The sequence below is a fragment of the Lontra canadensis genome, unplaced genomic scaffold (genome assembly GCF_010015895.1).
Source record: "Lontra canadensis isolate GAN:19392208 unplaced genomic scaffold, GSC_riverotter_1.0 scaffold21, whole genome shotgun sequence".
Taxonomy (NCBI): Eukaryota; Metazoa; Chordata; class Mammalia; order Carnivora; family Mustelidae; genus Lontra; species Lontra canadensis.
The window spans coordinates 24055049-24077996 of record NW_022631015.1 but is presented as its reverse complement, the minus strand read 5'-3'; the positions used below and the strand labels follow the sequence as shown (position 1 = coordinate 24077996).

The 22948-nt window shown below is 44.1% G+C and overlaps 5 protein-coding genes across 6 annotated transcripts; 2 read left to right on the top strand and 3 right to left on the bottom strand.

Annotated features, from left to right (window-relative positions):
* Window positions 1–105: 105 nt before the first annotated feature.
* LOC116870027 (histone H2A type 1-H-like) lies at window positions 106–533 on the bottom strand. Its single transcript, XM_032861725.1, has one exon. The coding sequence runs from the start codon at window positions 530–532 to the stop codon at window positions 146–148; it is 387 nt and encodes a 128-aa protein (XP_032717616.1). The 5' UTR covers window position 533; the 3' UTR covers window positions 106–145.
* Window positions 534–848: 315 nt separating this feature from the next.
* On the top strand, window positions 849–8719 carry LOC116870032 (histone H2B type 1-K). 2 transcript variants are annotated; one of them, XM_032861734.1, is made up of 2 exons: window positions 849–1258; window positions 7210–8719. In XM_032861734.1, the coding sequence occupies exon 1, from the start codon at window positions 869–871 to the stop codon at window positions 1247–1249; it is 381 nt and encodes a 126-aa protein (XP_032717625.1). In that variant the 5' UTR covers window positions 849–868; the 3' UTR covers window positions 1250–1258; window positions 7210–8719. The 2 variants fall into 2 exon arrangements, with proteins under 2 accessions (XP_032717625.1, XP_032717626.1); XM_032861735.1 differs by lacking the exon at window positions 7210–8719 and adding an exon at window positions 6647–6661.
* On the bottom strand, window positions 3645–4012 carry LOC116870040 (histone H4). Its single transcript, XM_032861747.1, has one exon. It carries the CDS (start codon window positions 4003–4005, stop codon window positions 3694–3696), a length of 312 nt encoding a protein of 103 aa, XP_032717638.1. The 5' UTR covers window positions 4006–4012; the 3' UTR covers window positions 3645–3693.
* Window positions 8720–13328: 4609 nt separating the features above from the next.
* On the bottom strand, window positions 13329–13721 carry LOC116870020 (histone H2A type 1-B). Its single transcript, XM_032861717.1, has one exon. The coding sequence runs from the start codon at window positions 13719–13721 to the stop codon at window positions 13329–13331; it is 393 nt and encodes a 130-aa protein (XP_032717608.1).
* A 323-nt stretch (window positions 13722–14044) lies between these two features.
* Window positions 14045–14447, top strand: LOC116870036 (histone H2B type 1-K). The gene has a single exon (XM_032861742.1). It carries the CDS (start codon window positions 14045–14047, stop codon window positions 14423–14425), a length of 381 nt encoding a protein of 126 aa, XP_032717633.1. The 3' UTR covers window positions 14426–14447.
* Window positions 14448–22948: the final 8501 nt, after the last annotated feature.

The window sequence follows — 22948 nt, the reverse complement described above, 5'->3', positions numbered from 1 at the left end:
CGGGTTGCTCCTCCTAAAACACTTGACGGTATTACTCACCCCCACAAAACCAAAGTGCAGATCAAGTGTATCAGCTTTTTCTTTGAAATGGTAGGTGGCTCTGAAAAGAGCCTTTGGTTTTCAATGTCCCTAACCTCGCTCCTCCTTATTTGGTCTTGTGGTGGCTCTCGGTCTTCTTGGGCAGCAGCACGGCCTGGATGTTGGGCAGCACGCCGCCCTGCGCGATGGTGACGCGGCCCAGCAGCTTGTTGAGCTCCTCGTCGTTGCGGATGGCCAGCTGCAGGTGGCGCGGGATGATGCGCGTCTTCTTGTTGTCGCGCGCCGCGTTGCCCGCCAGCTCCAGGATCTCGGCCGTCAGGTACTCGAGCACGGCCGCCAGGTACACCGGCGCGCCGGCCCCGACCCGCTCCGAGTAGTTGCCCTTGCGGAGCAGGCGGTGCACGCGGCCCACCGGGAACTGCAGGCCCGCCCGCGACGAGCGCGTCTTGGCCTTGGCGCGCGCCTTGCCGCCCTGCTTCCCGCGTCCAGACATAGCAAGTCCAACCACACTGGAAGGAACTGCCGAGACTGAAGGCCCACCCGAGCACTCTTTATAACCCCCGTTGAGCGCGAAAAAGAAGGCTTCTCATTGGTTAAGATTGCAGCTTCTTTTTAACCAATGGAAGTGCAGCTCTGGGATCCTTGCATTCTGATTGGGCAGCACTAACTTCTGACGTTGCCTTGAATGGCCACCAATCAGACACAGGACCGTAATTTACACCTTATTTGCATAAGGTTTCTGTATAAAAGGAACTAGTCGCACTAGGCTCACATTCTTTTTTTCATTTTTTCTCTTTCACCTCAGCGTTTTGGGCATTTTTTCCGAATCATGCCTGAGCCCGCCAAGTCGGCGCCGGCCCCGAAGAAGGGCTCCAAGAAGGCGGTGACCAAGGCGCAGAAGAAGGACGGCAAGAAGCGCAAACGCAGCCGCAAGGAGAGCTACTCGGTGTACGTGTACAAGGTGCTGAAGCAGGTGCACCCCGACACGGGTATCTCGTCCAAGGCCATGGGCATCATGAACTCGTTCGTCAACGACATCTTCGAGCGCATCGCGGGCGAGGCGTCCCGCCTGGCGCACTACAACAAGCGCTCGACCATCACGTCCAGGGAGATCCAGACGGCCGTGCGCCTGCTGCTGCCCGGGGAGCTGGCCAAGCACGCCGTGTCCGAGGGCACCAAGGCCGTCACCAAGTACACCAGCGCCAAGTAACCTCGTCAAGTAAGCACATTTAGACTTAACCCAAAGGCTCTTTTCAGAGCCACTAAGTTGTCGGTGAAAGAGCTGCAAATACTTGGCCGGGATCGAGGCTTCAGTTCCAGGCAGTTACCCCGAGGCGGCTGTGCGGATTCCATTGCTCTGAGTAACGCGCGCTGTGTTCGTAACTGCCTTTGGCCGGAAGGAACCGATGTACCGCGCGGCGTCTGTCGCCGTATGTTGTAAGCCGGAACCTTAAGGGACGTTAACGCGAGTGTGTACTGTGTGTGAGCACAAAGAATTCCTATCTCTGGCGTGAAAGCGTATCCTTTGGTTGTGTGCGAGAGTGGCTTCCTGTTTAAATCCTAACAGCCTGGGTCTTGTGGCCTTTCTCCGTTGCTGTTCCAGTTTGCGTTTATGTATTAGTAAATTTAGACCCCAGTGATTAACCAAAATCCGCCTTGTCGCTCAGCCGCCATCTCCTGTCCCAGGCGGTTGCAATGGCCGAAGGGGCATTAAGTTGACAGAGCGTTGCTCTCCTCAAGCTTTAAAAAGTTGGCCTCTCCAGCCCGCAAGGGATCGGGAGCCTGGCAGACCATCGTGGGGTGGGGAGGGGGGAAGGTCTGCAAGTAGACAGCTTTTCTCCCGAATAAAAAAAATGGAATACTGGAGCTCACAAAAAAAGATACGCGGCTAGTTTACTAGTTTGTTATACATATGGCTAGAGAGCTAATAAGTGGTAGGTGGTATAATGGGGAAAAACAAGGACACATAACAAGTGGAATCCTGTGCCTCTGGTAATTTGAGCAAATTAAAGTCTGTGCAACTGTTTGCCTATTTGTACAAGAACATTGATCTGAACTTTGTGATTTCAGCTGCTAAATTCTGTGCTCTCCAGAGCCAGTATGAAATCTGTGTGAACAGAGTGAGAGAATAAGTGACTTTCTCAGTCCCAGTCAGACTTACTGTAGAAAAGACTGGAATAATTGGATCAGATTGGGATAGAGGCACATCTTGTACCTGTCCAGAAGCTCTCCTCAGTTCTGCACCATAGAAAGGACCAGGACTGCAACCCACTCTCTGTGATGGCTTCTCTAGCTACCCAGAGAATGGTTAAAAATATTACAGGTTTGGGTTATAGAATATAACATTTGTGACTTGGTTGACTTGGCTGTCAGCACATATATTTTGCCAATTTAAAATAATAAAATCTATCTCAGAAGATTATTACATAAGAATCCATGGAAAGCATTTAGCACAAATTTGAATTAACTTATTATAGGCATGGTTTCTTCTCTTTCACTCTACCTTTGTCTGTTACAGTGCCTTGCAAATTTTAGGCTTTTGGTTAATCAATCATTGCTTATTAAAATAGGAAGACCAGTCTGTTATCAGTAATTTCAGAAAAGCCTTACTCTCCAGCCCAAATGAGATAAGCAGCCTCAATTTTTTGGTCTACTTATGCCTGCAGTTCTTTGGCGAATTAAGGGAGATGGAAATAACCCCTATATGAACAGGCATCATTTGCAAAAACTACTGAAACTATAAACCCAACATTATTAAACATGACTCCAAAATAGCCAAAAAGCTTGTAAGAAACTAAACAACTTCATTATAACCAGAGAAATGCAACTTAAATACATGAGATTTAGTTTAGCAAATGTGAACTGGCAGAAAATTAGTCTGCACTAGTGAAATGTTGAAGATGGGGAGTAACAGGAACTCAGTACTTGTGGAGTATGGAGGTATAAAACAAAAAAAATAACCCTGGAACACAAGTTGCTCATTTCATGTTCAAAATGCAGATCCCCTTACTAAGCAACGCCCCTCCTAGATCTGCACAGAGAAGGGTACAGCTGTGTACAACGCCCATAGCAGTGTGATTTGTAATGGGAAATACAGCAATTTAAAAACTTCCAGCATAGAGATGCCTACTTAAAAATGTTTTACCTAGGTCCTACAGTGTAGAGGAGCAATACATTTTCAAGACCCTTGCTAGAGCTCCCTGCAGCTCCGTTTAACCAATCACCGCATTTTTTAAGGTGACTGATGTGTGGATCTTATCCCTTTGCTTATACCCTTCACCCTGACATTAAGGTCTAAATTCAAAAGAACAGAAAATTAGTGTTGGGTGCGGCCCTTTAGATCTAAGACCTCCACAGTCTTGAGACTTTGGGTTAGACTAATGATCCAGAATCTACCAGATTCCCTGCGATTCCTATGTCGTAGCGAAGAAAGGTTGGTCAGCAGGAATTCAGGTCAGCAAAGTCAGAGTACCTGGGCCTCTGGTCACTTTGTTGGCATTAAGAACTACCCCAAGACGGCTTTAAAAGCTTACACAGCGGCTCTACCGAAATGACCCATTTGTAGCCAAGTACTAAAGCTCTTCCAGGGAAAACTTGGGGGCCCTAAAAAGGGCCTTTTTGGTGAGTAACAGGAATCCAAGGTTACTTTGGTCTTTAGCCCCCAAAGCCGTAGAGGGTGCGGCCCTGGCGCTTGAGCGCGTAGACCACGTCCATGGCCGTGACCGTCTTGCGCTTGGCGTGCTCCGTGTAGGTGACGGCGTCGCGGATCACGTTCTCCAGGAACACCTTGAGCACCCCGCGGGTCTCCTCGTAGATGAGGCCGGAGATGCGCTTGACGCCGCCGCGCCGGGCCAGCCGCCGGATGGCGGGCTTGGTGATGCCCTGGATGTTGTCGCGCAGCACCTTGCGGTGGCGCTTGGCGCCCCCCTTGCCCAGGCCCTTCCCGCCCTTGCCACGACCAGACATCCTCGCAAGCGTGAAAGCAGAAAACTGCCTCCAGGCCGCGCAGCTCCTTTTTATCGGTAACCTCTGCGGACCGGAGTGAAAACCGGAAGACTGTGGCGGGAAGTCCCTCTGGGTTGGAGGAGGGGATCTGGAAAGGAACAGCCTGCTGCTAGGGTGCTTGCTTTTGTTCACCGAGTGTAGCCTCAAGACCTAAGGCTCTTTGTTTCTTCTTTTCTCTTGTCCCACCCTCATGAAACAACACAACTTTAACACTGTAGAGGATACGTTTGAAAAAGAATAAAATATGCTGTTTTTATCTGCATATATATGCATGCATTTTCTTTTACTAACAGTATTTGCATTAGCTTATACCATTTTGTAAAGGTTTTTCTCCTTGTTATGGGGGGGGGGGGAGGATATGTTCCAAACACTAACTTCCTAGAAGTGGAACACGATGTGCTAATAGAATAGAGAATTTAAAGATCTTCCAGGGATATGGTTAAATTCTCTTCCACTGCCAAAGGGCTACCAATTTTCATTTTCAAAAACAGTTATTATATTTTACTCATAATGAGTAGAACCATTTAAGAAAATTTTTAAAACTATAATAATCCAGACTTGGTTTCTTGTATAGAGCATTAATTTTTAAAAAGTTAACAGGCTGGCTAATCAGTATAACATATATTTTCTCCACTGGTTTGAGGAAATTGTTTATATATGGAAAAGTTCACTTAAAATTATTTCTTGAATTCTCACTGTTCTGTTGATCAGTCTGTGTGTACTGCTGAAGTATTATAATTATTTGAAACATTGAAAAATATCTTAGTATTTGGCTGTACATTTATTATGGTAAATTTATTAGCTTTGGAATATTGTGCCCTCCTAACCTGAAAAATACTGAATTTCTCCATCATACTAGGTCTTTCAGTGTATCTCAGTAGTGGTCTTTTTTTTTTTTCCTAGATAAATACAATTTTAAAAAAACTTTCTAAAACTTTAATTAACTACAAGAGCAATTAATTTGTCATAAACAAACAAGTAGAAAATTCAAATTCAGGGAAAAGAAACTATACTTTGGTCTAAGAAAAAAAATTTTATTCTTTTTTTAAGATTTTATTTGTTTGTCAGAGAGAGAGAGGGAGCACAAGCAAGGGGAGCAGCAGACAGAGGAAGAAGCAGACTCCCCACTGAGCAGGGAGCCACATATGGGGCTCAATCCCAGGACCCCAGGATTATGACCTGAGCTGAAGGTAGACGCTTAACTGACTGAGCCATCCAGACGCCCCTAAGAAATTCTTTATTAAAAGAATATACTTAGTTAAATATATATAATAAATATAAATACAATGATATACTTAGTTAAATATATGTAGTATAAATACATATACAATATTGCTTAAATTCTGAGAAATTTTAATCACTATTTTCAGAATTAGCATGGAATCCCCTTGTTATCCAATTATTTTCTTGCTATCCTTTATTTCAATGACTTACTTTTAGAGATGTTGCATTACAGTATTTCCAAAGTATTCCATTTAAATTTCATAAAATAACTAAAAAGAATTTCTAAATGTCATTAAAATATTGAGTTTTTTTTCTGCATTTATGTTGCAATAAAAGAAAACTTGCCAAACACTTGAAGAAACAATACTGATTCAGATAGTGGGAGGCAAAATCAGTATATTTTAATAGAGGGGAGGGATAGCATAGTTTAGTTTAAGGGCAAATACAAATGGAAGATAAGAGACTGACTTTTCTCTGAAGGTCCCTCTATTCCCTTTTTCTCTTTCAGAATTTCTTTCTCTATCCTTTCCAAATGTACGTAAATCCTTCTGATGGGTAAATAAGCCTTTGGCCAGCCTCTTAACTCAGGAACTTTCCTCAAGGATCTTTGACTCCTTTACTTTGAAATGTAATCATCAAGGAAAACAGTACTCTACTTGCCAGTTTCTTGAAAAGGAAATTTAACTTCAGCTGGTATCTGAGACTACATTGCAAATCCTACCTGAAATAAAGGTTTGTATCCGATTAGCTCTAAAAAAAGTGAGATTTCTTTGTCTTTGCCATCTCTTTAGAAGATTGCCAGTGATGAGCCTAATATTCTGGCTTTATGCTTATTGAACAATAAAATTGTTTTCTTGGGGCACCTGGGTGGCTCAGTCTTTAGGCATCTGCCTTCAGCTCACGTAATGATTCCAGGGTCCTTGGACGGAGACCCGCATCAGGCTCCCTGCTCCGAGGAAAGCCTGCTTTCTCCCTCCCCCACTCCCCCTGCTTGAGCTCTCTCTCTATGTCTCTCTTTGTCAAATAAATAAGTAAAATCTTAAAAAAAACTTTTTTTTCCTTATATTTCCCCAACATTAGTTGATTGAAATACCTTTTACAGACCTTACTCTCTCTACTTTAAAAATCAGTAAAATTCCCACCAACCAGTAGCCTCCCTCTTCATCTGATTTAATGGATACTTGCATAACACTAGTCATGATAGAAGGTAGCAATGGATGGATATCTGAAAAGTTGGTCAGGCTCTTTTTATAGTTTCTGAAATTAATAGCCAAAGGCATTTATTTATTTATAAACCTACAGTATATTATTTTGTAAAAATACAAAGCTTTTTCTTTTTCTTTTTTAAAAGATTTCATTTTATTTATTTGACACAGAAAGACACAGCAAGAGAGGGAACACAAGCAGGGGCAGTGAGAGCGGAAGAAGCAGGCTCTCCACTGAGGAAGGAGACCGACATGGGGCTCCATCCCAGAACCCTGAGATCGTGACCTGAGCCAAGGCAGCCGCTTAACCGACTGAGCCACCCAGGTACCCCTTAACCAAATTTTCTTTTCTTTTCTTTTTTTAAAAGATTTTATTTATTTATTTGACAGACAGAGATCACAAGCAGGCAGAGAGGCAGGCAGGGGTGGGGGGAGCAGGTTCCCTGCTGAGCAGAGAGCCCGATGTGGGGCTCGATCCCAGGACCCTGGGATCATGACCTGAGCCGAAGGCAGAGGCTTTAACCTACTGAGCCACCCAGGTGCCCCCTTAACCAAATTTTCAATGGAGAATTTGGTTTTCTCATCCTTTGCCAGATGGAATATTGGCAGGAAAGTGACGGACTCCAGGAGGAAAGTGACAATGTCATCTGCTAGGCCCCAAGACCTGACCTTTGCTGCCCACCTGCTTGTACTCATTGATGTTTGTCCCACATAATCCTGAAGCTCTTCTTTCCAGCTGATCTCTTAGCTCCGGCAGCTGACCCCAGGAGCAGTATCCCGTGATGGAAAGTGAACCTACCCTTTAAGCATTAACAACCGACCAGACCACCCAGACCAGTTTGAATTAATCAGGACTCCGACCTGTGCGGGTGGACCAGTGAGTGACCCACGGAGTGACTTACAGTGACCTGTACTTCATTATCATACTAAAATCTGCCCACGGAGCACAAGGCTCATTTCCATAACACACAATGTGAGTCGAGGCATGTTTTTTAAGGCACATGTGAGGCTATGCCTGCCTATACATACAAGGACAAGGCTCATCTTCCTACATATTCACCCTAACCCTACATAAAAGGAACCCATTCACCCTTGCCTGGGGAGTCATGGTTTTGGAAGTTATTCCCTGTGGTCTCCTTATTTGCTGCAGATAAAGTTTCCTTTGTGGGACAACTCACCTGGTGCAGTTTCTTTTTTAAGATTTTATGTATTTGAGAGAGAAGAGAGCCAGGGAGTTGCTGAGGGAGAGGGACAAGCAGACGCCATGCTGAGTGCAAATCCCAGGGCTGGGTGCGATCCCACAACAGGGGATCATGACTTGAGCCAAAATCAAGAGTCGGGCACTTAACTGACTGAGCCACGTGGTGCAGTGTCTATCTGTGATTCCCAGGGGAATGAACTCGCACATGAGTTCCCCTACAATGGTACAGGTTTTCAGTGTTTATTTTGTGTATTATTTCTAAAAAACGGTCGCTGCGGTCAGTGTCTTCCAGTTTGCTTTATTCCACAGGAGAGAAACCAGGCCTCCTAGTCCTCTTTGATTCGGGCTGCAGCCTGCAAATAAATTGATTAGGGACTGTAAGGGGGAAGGAGCAGAATCCAGCCAAGGCAAGGGCAGGTCATCAGGCTAAAGGAAGGACTGGTAACCATCCTTCCCTCCTCTTGCCTCTGTCTCCTCTCCTCCTAATCTCCCTACAACGCCCACATGGTTTTCTTATCATTTCTCTGCACTATTATAAAAAATCCTCACCAAGCCTATGGAACTTGAAATGAGTAGATCATTCAAATTGTCTGTAAGGGATATATGAATATCTACAAATATAGGAAAAAGTGCTCAATTACATTAATCCAGAACATTAGGGGGAAAAAAGCCTTAAAAGTATGGTAAAGAGACAGCTTTCCTTTGTTTAAAACTTTTGTTTAGAAATATTCTGTGTATCATTTAGAAATATAATGCAGATTTCAGATTTTTTTATTAATACAGACCTAATACTGTACTAATAAATACAAATATTAGCATTAGGTATTAAAAGATAGCTTAATAGGCCACCCCAAAATATTCCACTCTGACCTAAGGTTGATTTTGAGCTGAAGGCGTTTGAGATGAAGCAGAGAGAAGAAACGCTCTTTGTCTTTCCGCTTAATCGCCTAAAAGCAGGAAGCAGATTTACAAAGCTGTCCCTCCTTCCCTCTCTACTAGGAGGGACAAAGGTTAATCCCAGTGTCTGGGTGGGCAGTTAATTTAGGCTCTAACGGGATGCGGGCCATCAAGGAGGAGGCCACGGCGGCTGTGCGGCAGATCAGAGGCAGGTCCGGGCAGCGTGAGAAGCCGGATCCCACCAGACAGGCCCAAGATGGCGGCGCCACGACCGGTAACCCCAGACCGGGTGAAGAAACCCTGCTTCCGGCCTCAAGTAATGACTATTCTGCCCGCTGGTTAACAACTGTCAGTGAAAGAAACCCTAACTCCAGGACGCATGGTTCTTCCTTTTGAGCTCACCATGCTCTCTCACATCCTGAGTGTTCTTTGGTTTCAATAAACTTTCCTGCTTGTACCTCTCATACACTCTGTTGCGTCTGCCCTTGAATTCTTTCTCGTGAGGAGATCAAGAGCCTTCAGCGACATCTTTGATATAGGTTGGGTCCAGACCTCAGGGCCCAGGTCTCCCAGTTCACCCAGCAACACCAGTAGGCAGCTTTAGACCTTTATCAGTGGAGAGGGCCCCAACTTAAATCTGCCTAACAAACTTGATTCTTGTTTTCCTGGTAAGCTTCCCATAACTAACTTCCCCTCACCTTTTGTGCTAGGCTTATAAGGGCCGAGGGTAGGAAGCCCCAAAGATGGGCCTTTTTGCTGAAATTATTCTGAGCTGAAGACAATAAAGACCCTGTGGGCTCAAGAGAAACTTTTGTCCCTCCCATAGGTACCTAGAAAAATCTAAATTGGGGTCATTCCCAGAAGAGGGTTATTAACAGAGGTAAACGTTTTCCGAGGGACCAATCTCTTGTGGAGGCAAAAAAAACCAAGGCTGTACCCACCTCAAGTCTAGTCTTGACATCAAGTACATCCATCTTGGCCCCAGCAGCCATCTTTGGCCTTCATGAGGGGTAAAGGACCCCTGGCTCCAGGAAGACTGACCAAGTTTTGAAAACAAAACACCATACCAAAAACTAATTAGGAATAGGATAGCGTAACGAGGTAATAAGTCATGTCAGGAGTAGGATAGCTTGACGTTGTAATAAATCATGTCAGAAATAGGACAACTTAACACTGTAAAAAATCACAAGAACATAGGGATGCGATTGTGGCCCAATCACCTACTGCCAAATCCACCCCTACTCAGTCTTTAAAAACTCTGACTGTAATCTGTTTCAGGGTCCAAGCCCCTACTCTGCTGCGTCGGGTATACTTGGGCCCAAGCTTAAGCATGTCACCTCGGGGTCCAAGTCCCTACTCCGCTGTGTCGGGTATACTTGGGCCCAAGCTTAATCTTGTCAAATAAACCCTCGTGTGATTACATCAGTGTTGGCTCCTCGGTAGTCTCTCAGACGTGAAAATTTGGGCATAACATCTCTATGGCAGGGCAAACATGTAATTACGGAACACCCGCCCTTCTTACTACCTCATGAAGGTCATCCCTTCCCTCCAAAATCCCAGATGCCATCTTAGTTCAGAATGAGATATATACCTTCTTTTGCCTGTCTTTGGAATTTCCAGGTCTGTGTGGATTCCCTGTACAAATGCTATTAAATTAGACTTTTCTCCTGTTAATCTTTCTCAAGTCACTTGGATTCTTAGTCCAGCTGGAAGGACCCTTGAAGGGGACAGGAATTCTTGCTCCCTGACAAGCGGAAGACAGTATTTAAATGGTATTTTTAAGGCACCTTGGGGGTTCCTGGTTGTCTGCAGTGTGGCTCCCATATGTACACGAGGTACACATGTTAGAAAGGAGACAGCAAGCCCCACATGGAGTCACTTGAGTAAACCCCACATCAGCAAACCAAGATTTAATACCTAATCTCGTCACAATCTCACTCCCCTGGAGTCCCACTGCCATCCCCCGAATGTAACCTTTAGCCAAGTGCAATTAACCTAGTCTGCTAGTGATATAATCCACCCAATAGGCCCGCCCCTTTAGAAAGATGACCTTGCCTGAAACAATGCATTCTTAGCTGCTAATAGTTTCTTTTTTTCTGCCACCTTTCACCTTTAAAAGCCTTTTCTTTTCTATAGCTCCCCAGAATGCCTTTCTATTGCCTGGTGGGATGCTACCTGCCCTGTGAATCATTGAATAAAGCCAATTTGACTTTTAAATTTACTCAGTTGAATTTTTGTTCTTTAGCAATGTTAATAAAAGTCTGTGTTTTTCTCTTGGGAAAACTGTCTTTTATTACAGGGATCTCAGCCGAATACTCAGAAGAGTAGAGGAAAAGTCATTTTTCTTTCCCTAAAATTGGAAGACATATTTAAGGACAGAACAATTGAATAATGAGTAAAATCATTTGGGTCACACAGCTTCTAAAAAGCCCCTCAAAAAGTCAAATATCGGGGCGCCTGGGTGGTTCAGTAGGTTAAAGCCTCTGCCTTTGGCTCAGGTCATGATCCCAGGGTCCTGGGATTGAGCCCCGCATCGGGCTCTCTGTTCAGCGGGGAGCCTGCTTCCTCCTCTCACTCTCCCTGCCTCTCCGCCTGCTTGTGATCTCTCTCTCTCTCTGTGTCAAATAAATAAATAAAATAAAATCTTAAAAAAAAAAAGTCAAATATCTTACTATGGGAGGGGGTGCATCTGAGTGCCTGTCATTGTTAGATACTGTCATCAGTGTTCATTTTCGTTCCAAAAAGTCATATTTACACTAGGACTAGAAGTAGTTTTACCTAAAAAAAAAGTTATGTTTTAAGTACAAGAAATAGGAACAATGGTATGAATATTAATATGACATATTAATAGACTTTGTTAAAGAAATCCCATATAGGAAGGGGTGCTTTCAGGGATAAATTGTAATTAGGCTGAAAAGTCACGGGTAAGTCAACCAAATTTTACAACAAGGGTTTTTAAGCTGAAGTCCATATACGCCACAATACCTCCAAGGATAAAAATCGGCAGTGCATGGTGGGGGGGTGCGTGGTAGTGAGGTGAAACCGCTTAAGATGGGATGGGGAAGCATAATTTACCTGACTGCTCTTTACAATGAATTTAGGCCACAAACCTCAGTACTTGTCACCCAGTGGAAATCGCAGATAATCCCATTTCTCATAACAATTGCCAAATTACCTCGAACCATTAGTTATTTACTCGTCTGATTAGTGATGGCAGTTGTTAGGCTCATCTAGCATGTATCATAGAACATGTTTGCTAGTTAGGCACATGTCAGTCCTATCGAATTTATTTTTATTAAAAATACATCAGTAACTAAAGGGTTACATTTTTTGGTAATGTTTGTGTTTTATGCACCTCAAATATTATTCTGAGAAGAATTTCCATAAATGTCACTGGGCAGCCAAGGTTATGCAAGACATTCAAGAAAAAAAAACCAAGAACGCTTCCTGCTCCCCCCCTCCCCTTTTTGAGATGACATCAGTTAAAGGAGTACAGTGAACAGAGTAGGAGGCAGGAGTCTGTACCCTGGGCAATAAAACCAGTTGGCAGGGGTTTTCCTTATTTCCTTACTCCCTAACAGGAACAAAAGTGTGGTGCTCGTCAACAGACCTTCCTCCATCCCTAACCCTGCCCCCTCGGAGAGGCCAGGGGTTGTCAGAAACCCGCCACACACTGTACTTCATTCCTAAACAGCCCTTGGTCAAACCATATCAGAGTCCTCTATAGTATTTTTCTGACTCCACTCGTTCCTGTGAGTCTGGAAGGCAGAGCAGCCTGCTTGATTAGCAACATTGCACATTTCAATTGCACTAGTTACGGGAAACTTCCCTTAAATGTTAAGGTTCGACAGAAATTACCCTGAGGCAACAGCCCTGAAGATTTTAGTTCATCCCAGATGTGAGAAAGTTTTCTTGGGCTCCAGAATGGTGTCCTACATACCAATGTAATCCCAATATTTTATTCATTTGGCAACATCGAGGGTGATGGGGAGGCAGTGCCTCAGAGCATGTCTACTGTTAGGAAACACGGGTGTGGCTCCTGACAGCCTTTGGATGGGTGGGGGGGCGCTATCCTGTAATGAGGCCCTCCATTAACCTGTAGGGGACCCGGGTGTCCTTGGGCATGACGGTGACGCGCTTGGCGTGGATGGCACAGAGGTTGGTGTCCTTGAAGAGCCCCACCAGGTAGGCCTCGCACGCCTCCTGCAGCGCCATGACGGCCGAGCTCTGGAAGCGCAGGTCGGTCTTGAAGTCCTGCGCGATCTCGCGCACCAGCCGCTGGAACGGCAGCTTGCGGATCAGCAGCTCGGTGGACTTCTGGTAGCGCCGGATCTCGCGCAGCGCCACGGTGCCGGGCCGGTAGCAGGGCGGCTTCTTCACGCCGCCCATAGCCAGCTGCTAAAACTCAGCCAGGGAAGCTCATGTGCACCAGAAATGTCAACTTACAAAAGCTAATAGCTGCCTGTGGACGTACACTACCTACCTAAACAATTAGACGAGGTACGCAAGAGGTGTTTACAATTACTGCAAATGTCAAATGCGACAATCTACCGTACATGGCTGTTCTGGACTAGACATAGGGAGGTGGGCTTTCAACCCGGGATAGGACTTAAAGAAAACTCCGCTTTTCAAGGTTTCACCTGCTCCTCCCATTTAGCGGAGTAAATGTTAAAGTTCTTTTCCGGAAAATATAGGTGGCCCTGAAAAGAGCCTTTGAGTTTAGACAGGAGATTTGAACTGCGCATTCTGCCAGTCTTCTACTTGCCCTTGGCCTTGTGGTGGCTCTCGGTCTTCTTGGGCAGCAGCACGGCCTGGATGTTGGGCAGCACGCCGCCCTGCGCGATGGTGACGCGGCCCAGCAGCTTGTTGAGCTCCTCGTCGTTGCGGATGGCCAGCTGCAGGTGGCGCGGGATGATGCGCGTCTTCTTGTTGTCGCGCGCCGCGTTGCCCGCCAGCTCCAGGATCTCGGCCGTCAGGTACTCGAGCACGGCCGCCAGGTACACCGGCGCGCCGGCCCCGACCCGCTCCGAGTAGTTGCCCTTGCGGAGCAGGCGGTGCACGCGGCCCACCGGGAACTGCAGACCCGCCCGCGACGAGCGCGTCTTGGCCTTGGCGCGCGCCTTGCCACCTTGCTTCCCGCGACCTGACATCCTCGCCTTCAGTTTTATCGCCGCAGTAAGTTGCTAAAATGGAAGCGCCAAGTGTAGCACTTTTTATAACCCTTATTGGGCTTGAAAAAGAAAATTTTTCATTGGTTGAGATTGCAGTTCCATTTTAACCAATGGAAACGGGCAACTTGGGGATCCTTGCATTCTGATTGGGCAGCATTAACTTCTGACGTTGCCTTGAATGGCCACCAATCAGACACAGGACTGTAATTTACACTTCATTTGCATAAAGGCTTCTATATAAATGGGACCCGTTACTCTTTCTGTCATTTCTTGCTTCGCGGAGGACTCAACTTTCCCGAATCATGCCTGAGCCAGCCAAGTCGGCGCCGGCCCCGAAGAAAGGCTCCAAGAAGGCGGTGACCAAGGCGCAGAAGAAGGACGGCAAGAAGCGCAAACGCAGCCGCAAGGAGAGCTACTCGGTGTACGTGTACAAGGTGCTGAAGCAGGTGCACCCCGACACCGGCATCTCGTCTAAGGCCATGGGCATCATGAATTCGTTCGTCAACGACATCTTCGAGCGCATCGCGGGCGAGGCGTCCCGCCTGGCGCACTACAACAAGCGCTCGACCATCACGTCCAGGGAGATCCAGACGGCCGTGCGCCTGCTGCTGCCCGGGGAGCTGGCCAAGCACGCCGTGTCCGAGGGCACCAAGGCCGTCACCAAGTACACCAGCGCTAAGTAAACAGCGACTTAGCTCTGAATTGAAAACTCAAGGCTCTTTTAAGAGCCACCCATGTTCTCAAAGAGAGAGCTGCCTCTTGTTTCCATTCTGTGCTGCCTCCTGGAATTTTGCGGTAATTGGCCTGCGAGGAACGGCAATCACTGCACAATGTCACAGTTTTTCTGTCCCGGTAACTAAACGACAAAAATATGACCGGACCCTGCCAAAGGTCTGCAACTCCTTTGTGCAAAGTAACAGCTCTGAGTTTGTCACTTTCCCTTAGGTTTTCAAAAGGCCTCTTAAACTGGTTCTGATCACCATCGGGATCAAATGACGATGGAATAGCAAGCTAAACTCGAAGCAAATTATTCAAATACTCCCCAGTTTGTCGGGAGTAAAGCGTTGGGAGCGGGGGTGGCGCCGGCACTTTGAATTTGCCGCCCGTCCTCTCGGCGCCCCGATTGGCTGCCGGCAACTGGGTCGCGCCCCCGGGTCCAGCCGCGAGGAGACCCGTGGCCACTCCCGGCTGAGAGCCCCATCGGCCCGCACCCAGCATCCCCGGGAGGGAACATTCTCCCGCGGTCTGGGCTGCTTTCCATTGTCCTCGACTTGAGCGTTCTATCGTTGTGGGAATGACGTTTATAATTTTCCTCGGAATTTTCGTCAGAAAGGAATTGGGCGGATGTCATTTTCAGGCCCAGAAGTATCCTTGGTTTATTTCTGTTTAGGGCGCCGCTTTCCCTTTGCCATATATCCATAGGCTGGAAAATACTACAGGACGAAACGGCTCTATGGGGGGTGTGGGGTTGGGGCGGGGGTTGTCCAGTGAAGGCAAAGATGCTTGATGGCATTTATCCTAGACTCTCCTGAAACAAAAATCAGTATTTATTTTAAAGTTCCTTTTGTTGCTGTTTTAAATCCTATGTTTGACATTGCCTGGAACCGGTGAGGAAGAACAATCCCCATGTCAGGCTGTTGTAAATAAGAACCAGTCACCCAATTGTAAGTCTCTGGATTGTAACTTTTCAATATTTAGTGTCTCTTTGCTTCAAAGCCACGATTATATAAAGCATTTGGAAGCTTCATTAAGGTGCTGGTTTGGGGGTTAGGTAATTTTAAAAGCGTTTAATTTAAATATATTATCTAGTTTATCTAAACGGATTTTAACACAGTAGCTTGTTGTCTCAAATCCTACTCATATTTCAATGCCCACTTCAATCTGCCTGCTCTCTGAAATTGCCTTCTGTTTTCGAGCTTCTTCCAACAGTTTGTCCAGCATTTGGGAACTGCCTTCATATAGTTCCTCATATATATGGGTTTGAATTGCTACTAACTGGTTTGTTGTATGTTTCCACATAATCAATGTCCAGTCATAACAGAAAAAACAAAGAAAGTTCTTTCCTTCATCTCCATCCCACACTAATAGTAACTGAGTATCTGTAAATAAACAGAACATAAATAATTTTTGTCACTTCTGTCACATGTCACATGAGCCCCTGGCCCCTCTCCATTAATCCAGATAGTCAGATGATAATTTCCAAGCTAAATACTTTTTTTGTTGTTTGTCTTATAGGATACAGAAATCAGAATAAAAAAGAAAAGGACTTGGGGCACCTGGGTGGTTCAGTCCTTAAATGTCTGCCTTCAGCTCAGATCATGATCCCAGGGTCCTAGAATCGAGCCCCACATCAGGCTACCTGCTCAGCAGGAAGCCTGTTTCTCCCTCTCCCACTCCCCCTGCTTGTGTTGCCTCTCTCACTGTCTCTCTTTTCTGTATAATAAATAAATAAATAATCTTAAAGAAAAGAAAAAGAAAAGGACAGAGATTGAGATAGAAGATGAGCCATGGGCAATAGTCCATTCCCGATAAAAATTTGGAATGACTAAGTTTTTAAAAACTACTAAGTTGAAAAGATCCCAGCTAATTCTCCTATTACTCAGAAAATCAAACTGCTTAGGCCATAAACAAATCAGGTAAATAAATCAAATTTTCATCTTTGAGGTAATTTGTACCTTGATGGAGTCCCCTTGAAAATAAGGCAAGGTTTTTATACTTTCCTTGAAAAAGTGTTATCACTTTAACCCGTTGTTAATCAGCTTCAGAAGAATTGGTTCAAAGCTAAACTAACATGGTACATCATTGAAAAAAATACACTGTGAAATATATCACAAAATAAAAAGATATTTGTTGCTCAAAGTACTTAGGACTATTTGACAGGTCTTCCCCGGAAACCACAAACCAGAATGCCTAGAACATTGTGTTAGAACTAGCTGCTTGTATATAACCTTTTTTCCAGCTATAGCAAATGATTATATTCATTGTTCTACTGTGCACTTGTTTCTTTTTAAACTAATCGCCAACAGTTGTTAAAATCAAGGCACCCAGTCCCCAAGGGAGTTAAAAGAGCCCCATTGACAAAGTCTATGAAAAGGTCAGTGGCCCTATATCTAGACACCATGCAGCTGATCTGTTCTTCCATTATCCCTTTGGTATGTTAAAGTTAATTCCATTGTAATATAACTTTGGTTAATTTTACTTTCAAGTTTTGATAATATATGGTAAATTTCCAATTAGTAATAACTACATTTACAAACTAGTCATTGATTTGAATGACTTATCTTAAGATTTAATTTCAAAGTGTCACTTTTCTTGATATTGCCCCCAAATGTTGGAAATCAACTCTCTTTAGAGTTTGCATTGCATGAAGGCATATTTGGATTCTGCACATCAAAGTAGAGCAGAATTTTTAAATTTTAATAATAAAAAAAGGATTTCTGAAGAACTTTTCTTGCACATTACTAATACTCTTTCTACTCTTTGTCAGTGAATCTGTTCACATTTACTATGGAAACTATACTATACACTTGACATTGGGAAACCAGGTAAACATGTGGTTTGTGCTCCTACTATTACCTGCACACCATCAGATCTACAAAACTATGATGTATACATCAGCATTCGATTGTCATACAGAAGTGATATATACCAGGCCCAGCCTGAGCAAGTGCTGAAGGAAGAAAATAACTGTTAGAGCAAATAGCTCACACTGCAATTATTTCTACTTCTGAAACATAGTTGTGCTTTTTATTTTTAATAACAGGAGGAGTTTCTTATACATTGATAATTGAGAAAGACTATCTAGGTTTGAAACTAGGCCGTGGCACTTAAAATTTGCATTTACACATTGATTTCTCTAGCTTTTTTCCTCATTTAAAAAGGGGGGTAGAGTAGTGCTTCTGAAGAATGAACATTTTTAACATGCATGGAACAATGTCTCACATATGGTAAGTATTCAACTTATGGGATGTAATCCCACTGCTGACACCAATCATAGCAGCCGTTTTAGAAAGAGTAATAACAACATACACTCAGGAGCATCTGTGAAAGACAAGAGGGAGGAGAGGAGGATTGTTGCCACTGGGAAGAAGTGGGAGTATTGCATCTCATTGTTTACTTTTGCTGGAAAGAGAAATGATCTACGACATTGATCTAAAGTGATTCAGGCGTGTGATGGATTTGTCTGGTGAGTCAAAGATGTGAAGAGGACAAAAGTGGAGGTTTATTGACAAGTTTTGGGGAAAAATGAGATGAATGAACTCAAAATGGTCCCAGAGTCTAAAAATAGTGTTGGCCCATGCCAATGCCAACCAGAGGTCCATGAGGACGCTCTCAGTAATCAGGCAGAAAATACCAGCCATGTGCATGTCACTGTTTCTTTTCTCAGCGCCCTTCCTACTGCCCAAGCAGTTGGTAGCGAGGTGGCCCGGAGTAGAGGTTATATAGGAGCTCTTCAATATAGACTTAGTTCGGCAGAGCTGACCTGGATACAGACTCTGCCAAGTGTCTCATATCCTAGGACAAGTCTTCTTGGATCCATTTTGTCCTCATGAGGCAAATACAGGACTTCACTGAGATAGGCGCTCATTCTAGATTTGGTGTGTTTCACTCTCATGCCATTGCTAACAAGCTTATCTATGAACTTACTGAATACTTTACGCCTCCTATCTCACAACACTATTTTCCCCCATTTCACTACATTATAGAGAAAAGGTGAGGCAATGCAGAGAGGGCCGTGGGACTCAGTAGTCTCAGCGTGTAGTGCAGACTTCATGACGGCAGCCTCGTCAGTTACTAGAAGACTCATTGAAAGTGGTGTCTAGGAGTTTGGCAAGTTATTGGAGTCCTTTTCAGCTGGATGACGTATAGGTCCTAAAGAGTGACAAAGTGTAGCCATAATTTCTACCACTGCCAAAACACATTGGTTAAAGAACAGAGAGGCAGAAATGGAGGGGTCCCTCAGGTACAGGATTTGATCACCATCCTTGCATCTTTCTATCCTTGCATCTCAGGGCTCACTCCGTCCAGTTTATTGGATTTTTGGTTTTTTGTTTTTGGTATTCAAAGAGGAATGCCTCGGCCAGTGGACACTGAGATGACTCTATTAAATTCTATTGATTTACCAAAAGTGGTTCATTTTTTAGGTAAAGTTAAAGCAACTTTAGTTAGATTCACTAGAGGGCTTAAGAGATGTTTGGTAAAGATTTAGGTCTTTGGATTTAGGCCTTTGGAATCCTTTGTTTCCCAATCTTAAGCTTTTGTTTTCCTTCTTCCCTCTTGCACTTTCTCTTTTTAGGAGAATGGGCAGACAATGGGATTGAGACAGTTTGAGTGTTCTTTAAAAGGCTGTCATAAAAAATACACACTGAAAGCCAATGAACTTAGTCTCAGAAATCTTCAAACACAAGTTAAACTACACTAATGTAAGTTACTACAAAATTGATAAATACATAAATAAAGTTTCAATAATTCTTATTAGTCACCAATTAGTTACTTGGTGAAATGGATTTTAGATAACTGAGTTGAGAAAAACTGTCCTGTCTACCCATATTTCCTTCTGTGATATTTCACATATTTGACTATTTAATCTAATCACTGGTTTTTCTCTCCTTCTCCCTTAGTATTTTATTTAGGGTGTCCTGGTGCCATATAACCTTACAAGTTACACAATATGTAGATGGACTCACAGTAGAACGAGAAGAGTAGTGGATTCTGGATTATGAGCTATTTTCTATAACTAAAAAGATTTTGCATGCTCTTAAAATACGACTGAGACCTGCAAAATGAGCAAATCATCATCGTTATGGAGAAGCAGTATGTGCAAAGGAGTGAATTTTGGGTTTTGGTCATTATTTCTCAATTTACAAAAATTAACTGAGTTTCTGTCCAACAACAAACTTTTTCAAAAATTATTAAATGTATATATATATACATATATATATATGTATATATATGTTTATATGGCCACAAATAGCTGCATTGGAGGATTAAGAAATCCAATGCTATCAGACTCTTATTTAAAGGTATTAAAAGATGTATTATGCTCATGGACAAGAAATATTAAATAGCATAGAGATGTCAGTTCTTCTAAAGTTGGTATAATTCTTCAAGGTACTTCCAGTCAAAATCCTAATGTTAGTTTTAGAATTTGGAAGCTAATTCTAACATTTATTTGAAGAGTGAAGTGATTTTAAAAAATCCAAGAAACTCTCAATGAGAGGAAGAATATGATTTAGCGATAAAAGACGTATCTAATACTACGGAGCACTGCAGAGAGATGGGCGCATTGACCAACTGAATTAGATAGGAAGCCAAGGATCACATCTAATTTTTTTTGAAACTTCAGAAAAGAGAGAGGTGAGATTTCAGGTCAGTGAGGAAAAGATGGGCTGCTCAAAAAACTTGATCATGGCAACTGGCCATGGGATGGTTTTTGGTGGAAGACCCGAAATGTAAGTAGAAAACCACTAAGGCCTTTGGAAGATAAAATAGGAAAATATTAGAAAGAAGGACTTTTTAAAACAAGAAACAAATGTACTAGCCAGGAAGAAGAGTGTTCCATTATACCTCATTAGAGGAGGCCTTTTCTTTTAAGCTATTTTGCAACATCGCGACTTCTAGGTTCTATTATTAGTGAATATTAGTGAATGTCAGTTGAAAATGAAGAAAGGATTGAAAAGTCTGTTTCCACTGAAGTCTGACCTTGACCTCACCTGAGGTCAGGTTTTTAGGTTCAAACCTTCTTTTCTTCTCTCTTTCCTTCTGGTTCCTAATTCAGAATAATGAAAGTGTTAAAATATGTTTCCTATTATGTCTATGGATACAGAAAATAAGTTTATTTGCTTATTGTGTAAAAAACTAAGGTTTTCAGAGCAAAAGTGTTTCAATTTTAAACTTAAAGATGCTAAATTTAATGTGAACGGAATATGAATGGAACATATCAGTAATTACTTTTGTTTTTTAGAGAAAACTTCTCCCAGCACTTTTCACAAAGGGTCTACAAACAATGACAATCCATGACCAACGAGAATTGCCATTACCCAGATTATCCTTTCTCAGTCCTTTCCCAAAGAGCAAACTCGACTATTTGGAGATTTGGTTGTTAGGAATTAAAACAGATAGCAAACAACGGAATCCTAATTCAGATAAAATCATTGTAGAAAAGTATTTGAGGCAATTGAGTGTTGTGGAGTTGTTGTTGTCGTTGTTTTAACCACTAGGTATTGGATGATTTTACAAATGATCACTTCTAAGTTACTTTCGGTGCGAGAATCCGGTGTTTTGTTTATCTCTGTATCTGTTGGGACGTTTGTGACAATACTCAACGCTGAAAGGACAGCTGGTGTCCCCCTCGGGCCCAGTGAAGCCGGGAGAGCCAGCCGGCGTGGGCAGGATGCTGGTAATCCCTGGAGATTCCGGGGGTGCTTCAACACGGCCTCAGTCCCTGCCCCACCTGCCTCCCCTGCACCCCGCCCTGCCCCCAAAAGTTTTTTTTAAGGAGTCGGCCAGGTTAACGAATCTATTCCTCCTTTAGAGGAATGAAGACGCACAGAAATCACGGCGAGGAAGCCCAGTCTCCCCTTTTCCGCCCACTGCGGGACGGCGTCGCACGCTCTCGCCACCTGCTGGCCGTTTGGGACAATGCAGCTAAAACTTGGTTCTGTTGCAGTTTCTACTAGGCAGTCCCTTGCGAGGGTTTCCTAACTGCATCCATAAAGAACACAAGAAGCACTTCTGTTCCCAGCATAGTCCTCGACCACCCAGCTCCCCTATCAGTAACAGCGAACCACGCTTATTCGTTTCCTGTGTAGCTGTCTGGAACTTCTTCATACAAAGACATAAACGTGAACTATCCCCCTCGCTGCCCGCCCCCCCACCAAAGACACACTCTTTAATTTAAATGGGCAATGGCCATGTTCTCACGGTTCTACCCATTGCTTTTCTCATTACCTAGCTTGGAACCCTTTCCTTTATTTTTACTTTTTTAAAGATTTTATTTATTTGACAGAGAGAGCACAAAGGGGGGAGGGGCAGAGGGAGGGGAAAAGTAGGCTCTCCGGGAGCAGGGAGTCCAATTTGGGACTCCACTGGGACCATGACTGGAGCCCGAGGCAGACGCCCAGCCCACGAAGCCCGCCAGGTGCCCAGAACGCTTTCCTCAGTAACCGGAGAGGCTGAAACTTCCTGCAGGTGCGCCCTAGCTAGTAACCTGAGGAAGGTAACCCCAGGCCAAAACTGTTCCTACATTGGGATTCCCTGAAAGTGAGCCTGATGCCCCTCCCCGTATTAAGCCTCACTTGCCTTATCTAGTCAGTTGCACACCTGACCTACACGCACCTGCATAATCGAGAATAACTGTAATAGTGTGTAGTGGTGCAGGGAGCATGGGCGGCTCAGTCAGTTAAGCGTCTGCCTTTGGCTCAGGTCATGATCCCCGAGTGGTGGGATCGAGTGCCGCATTGGTGGGCGGGGTGTCCCGGCTCATCAGGGAGTCTGCTTCTCCCTCTCCCTTTGCCCTGCTTGTACTTGCTCTCTCTGTCAAGTAAATAAATAAAATCTTTTAAAAAAATAGTGTTTGATGGTGCAATAAACAATTACTGTTGACGAAGTGCCTGTTTGTCAAGAACTGTTTCAGGCATCTGGGAAGCAACAAGGAGTGAGGCATTGTCCTTGCTCTCACAGTCCAGTAGAAGAGAACAAAGGTGCTCTTACACTTAACCCCAATAATCCCGCGGCCACGAATTAAGTTTTGTGTTCAGGGCGTTCCTCAACTCCGTAGCCCACCCCCGCTCTGGGGAGCTAGTGCTGAGTTCCCATTCCTTCCCACTCTCAGTCCTTCAGGCTCTCATGAACACAACCCAGGAGGAGGCAGAATGGCTTTTTCCATAGGAGTAGGACCAGACCCTCCAAACTACTTTTGTAAACTCAAAAATCATCCTTGCCAGTTTCCTCCTACTCCATTCTGATAATAGGGCAGGTCAGTACCTGGTGACCTGGTGGTTGGGCTTTCCATCATTATTTGATTCAAATACCATTTTAAAATATTTTTATTTATATGCTTGATTTAAAAAGTCCACCTGATGTAAAATATTAACAAGTTGAGGATTAACAAACCATAATATCTTTGAATTTATGTTTACATTAATTATGTTACAAAGTCAATACTTTGAAGTTTGTAGATTTAAATTCTAAAATTCCTTTATTGA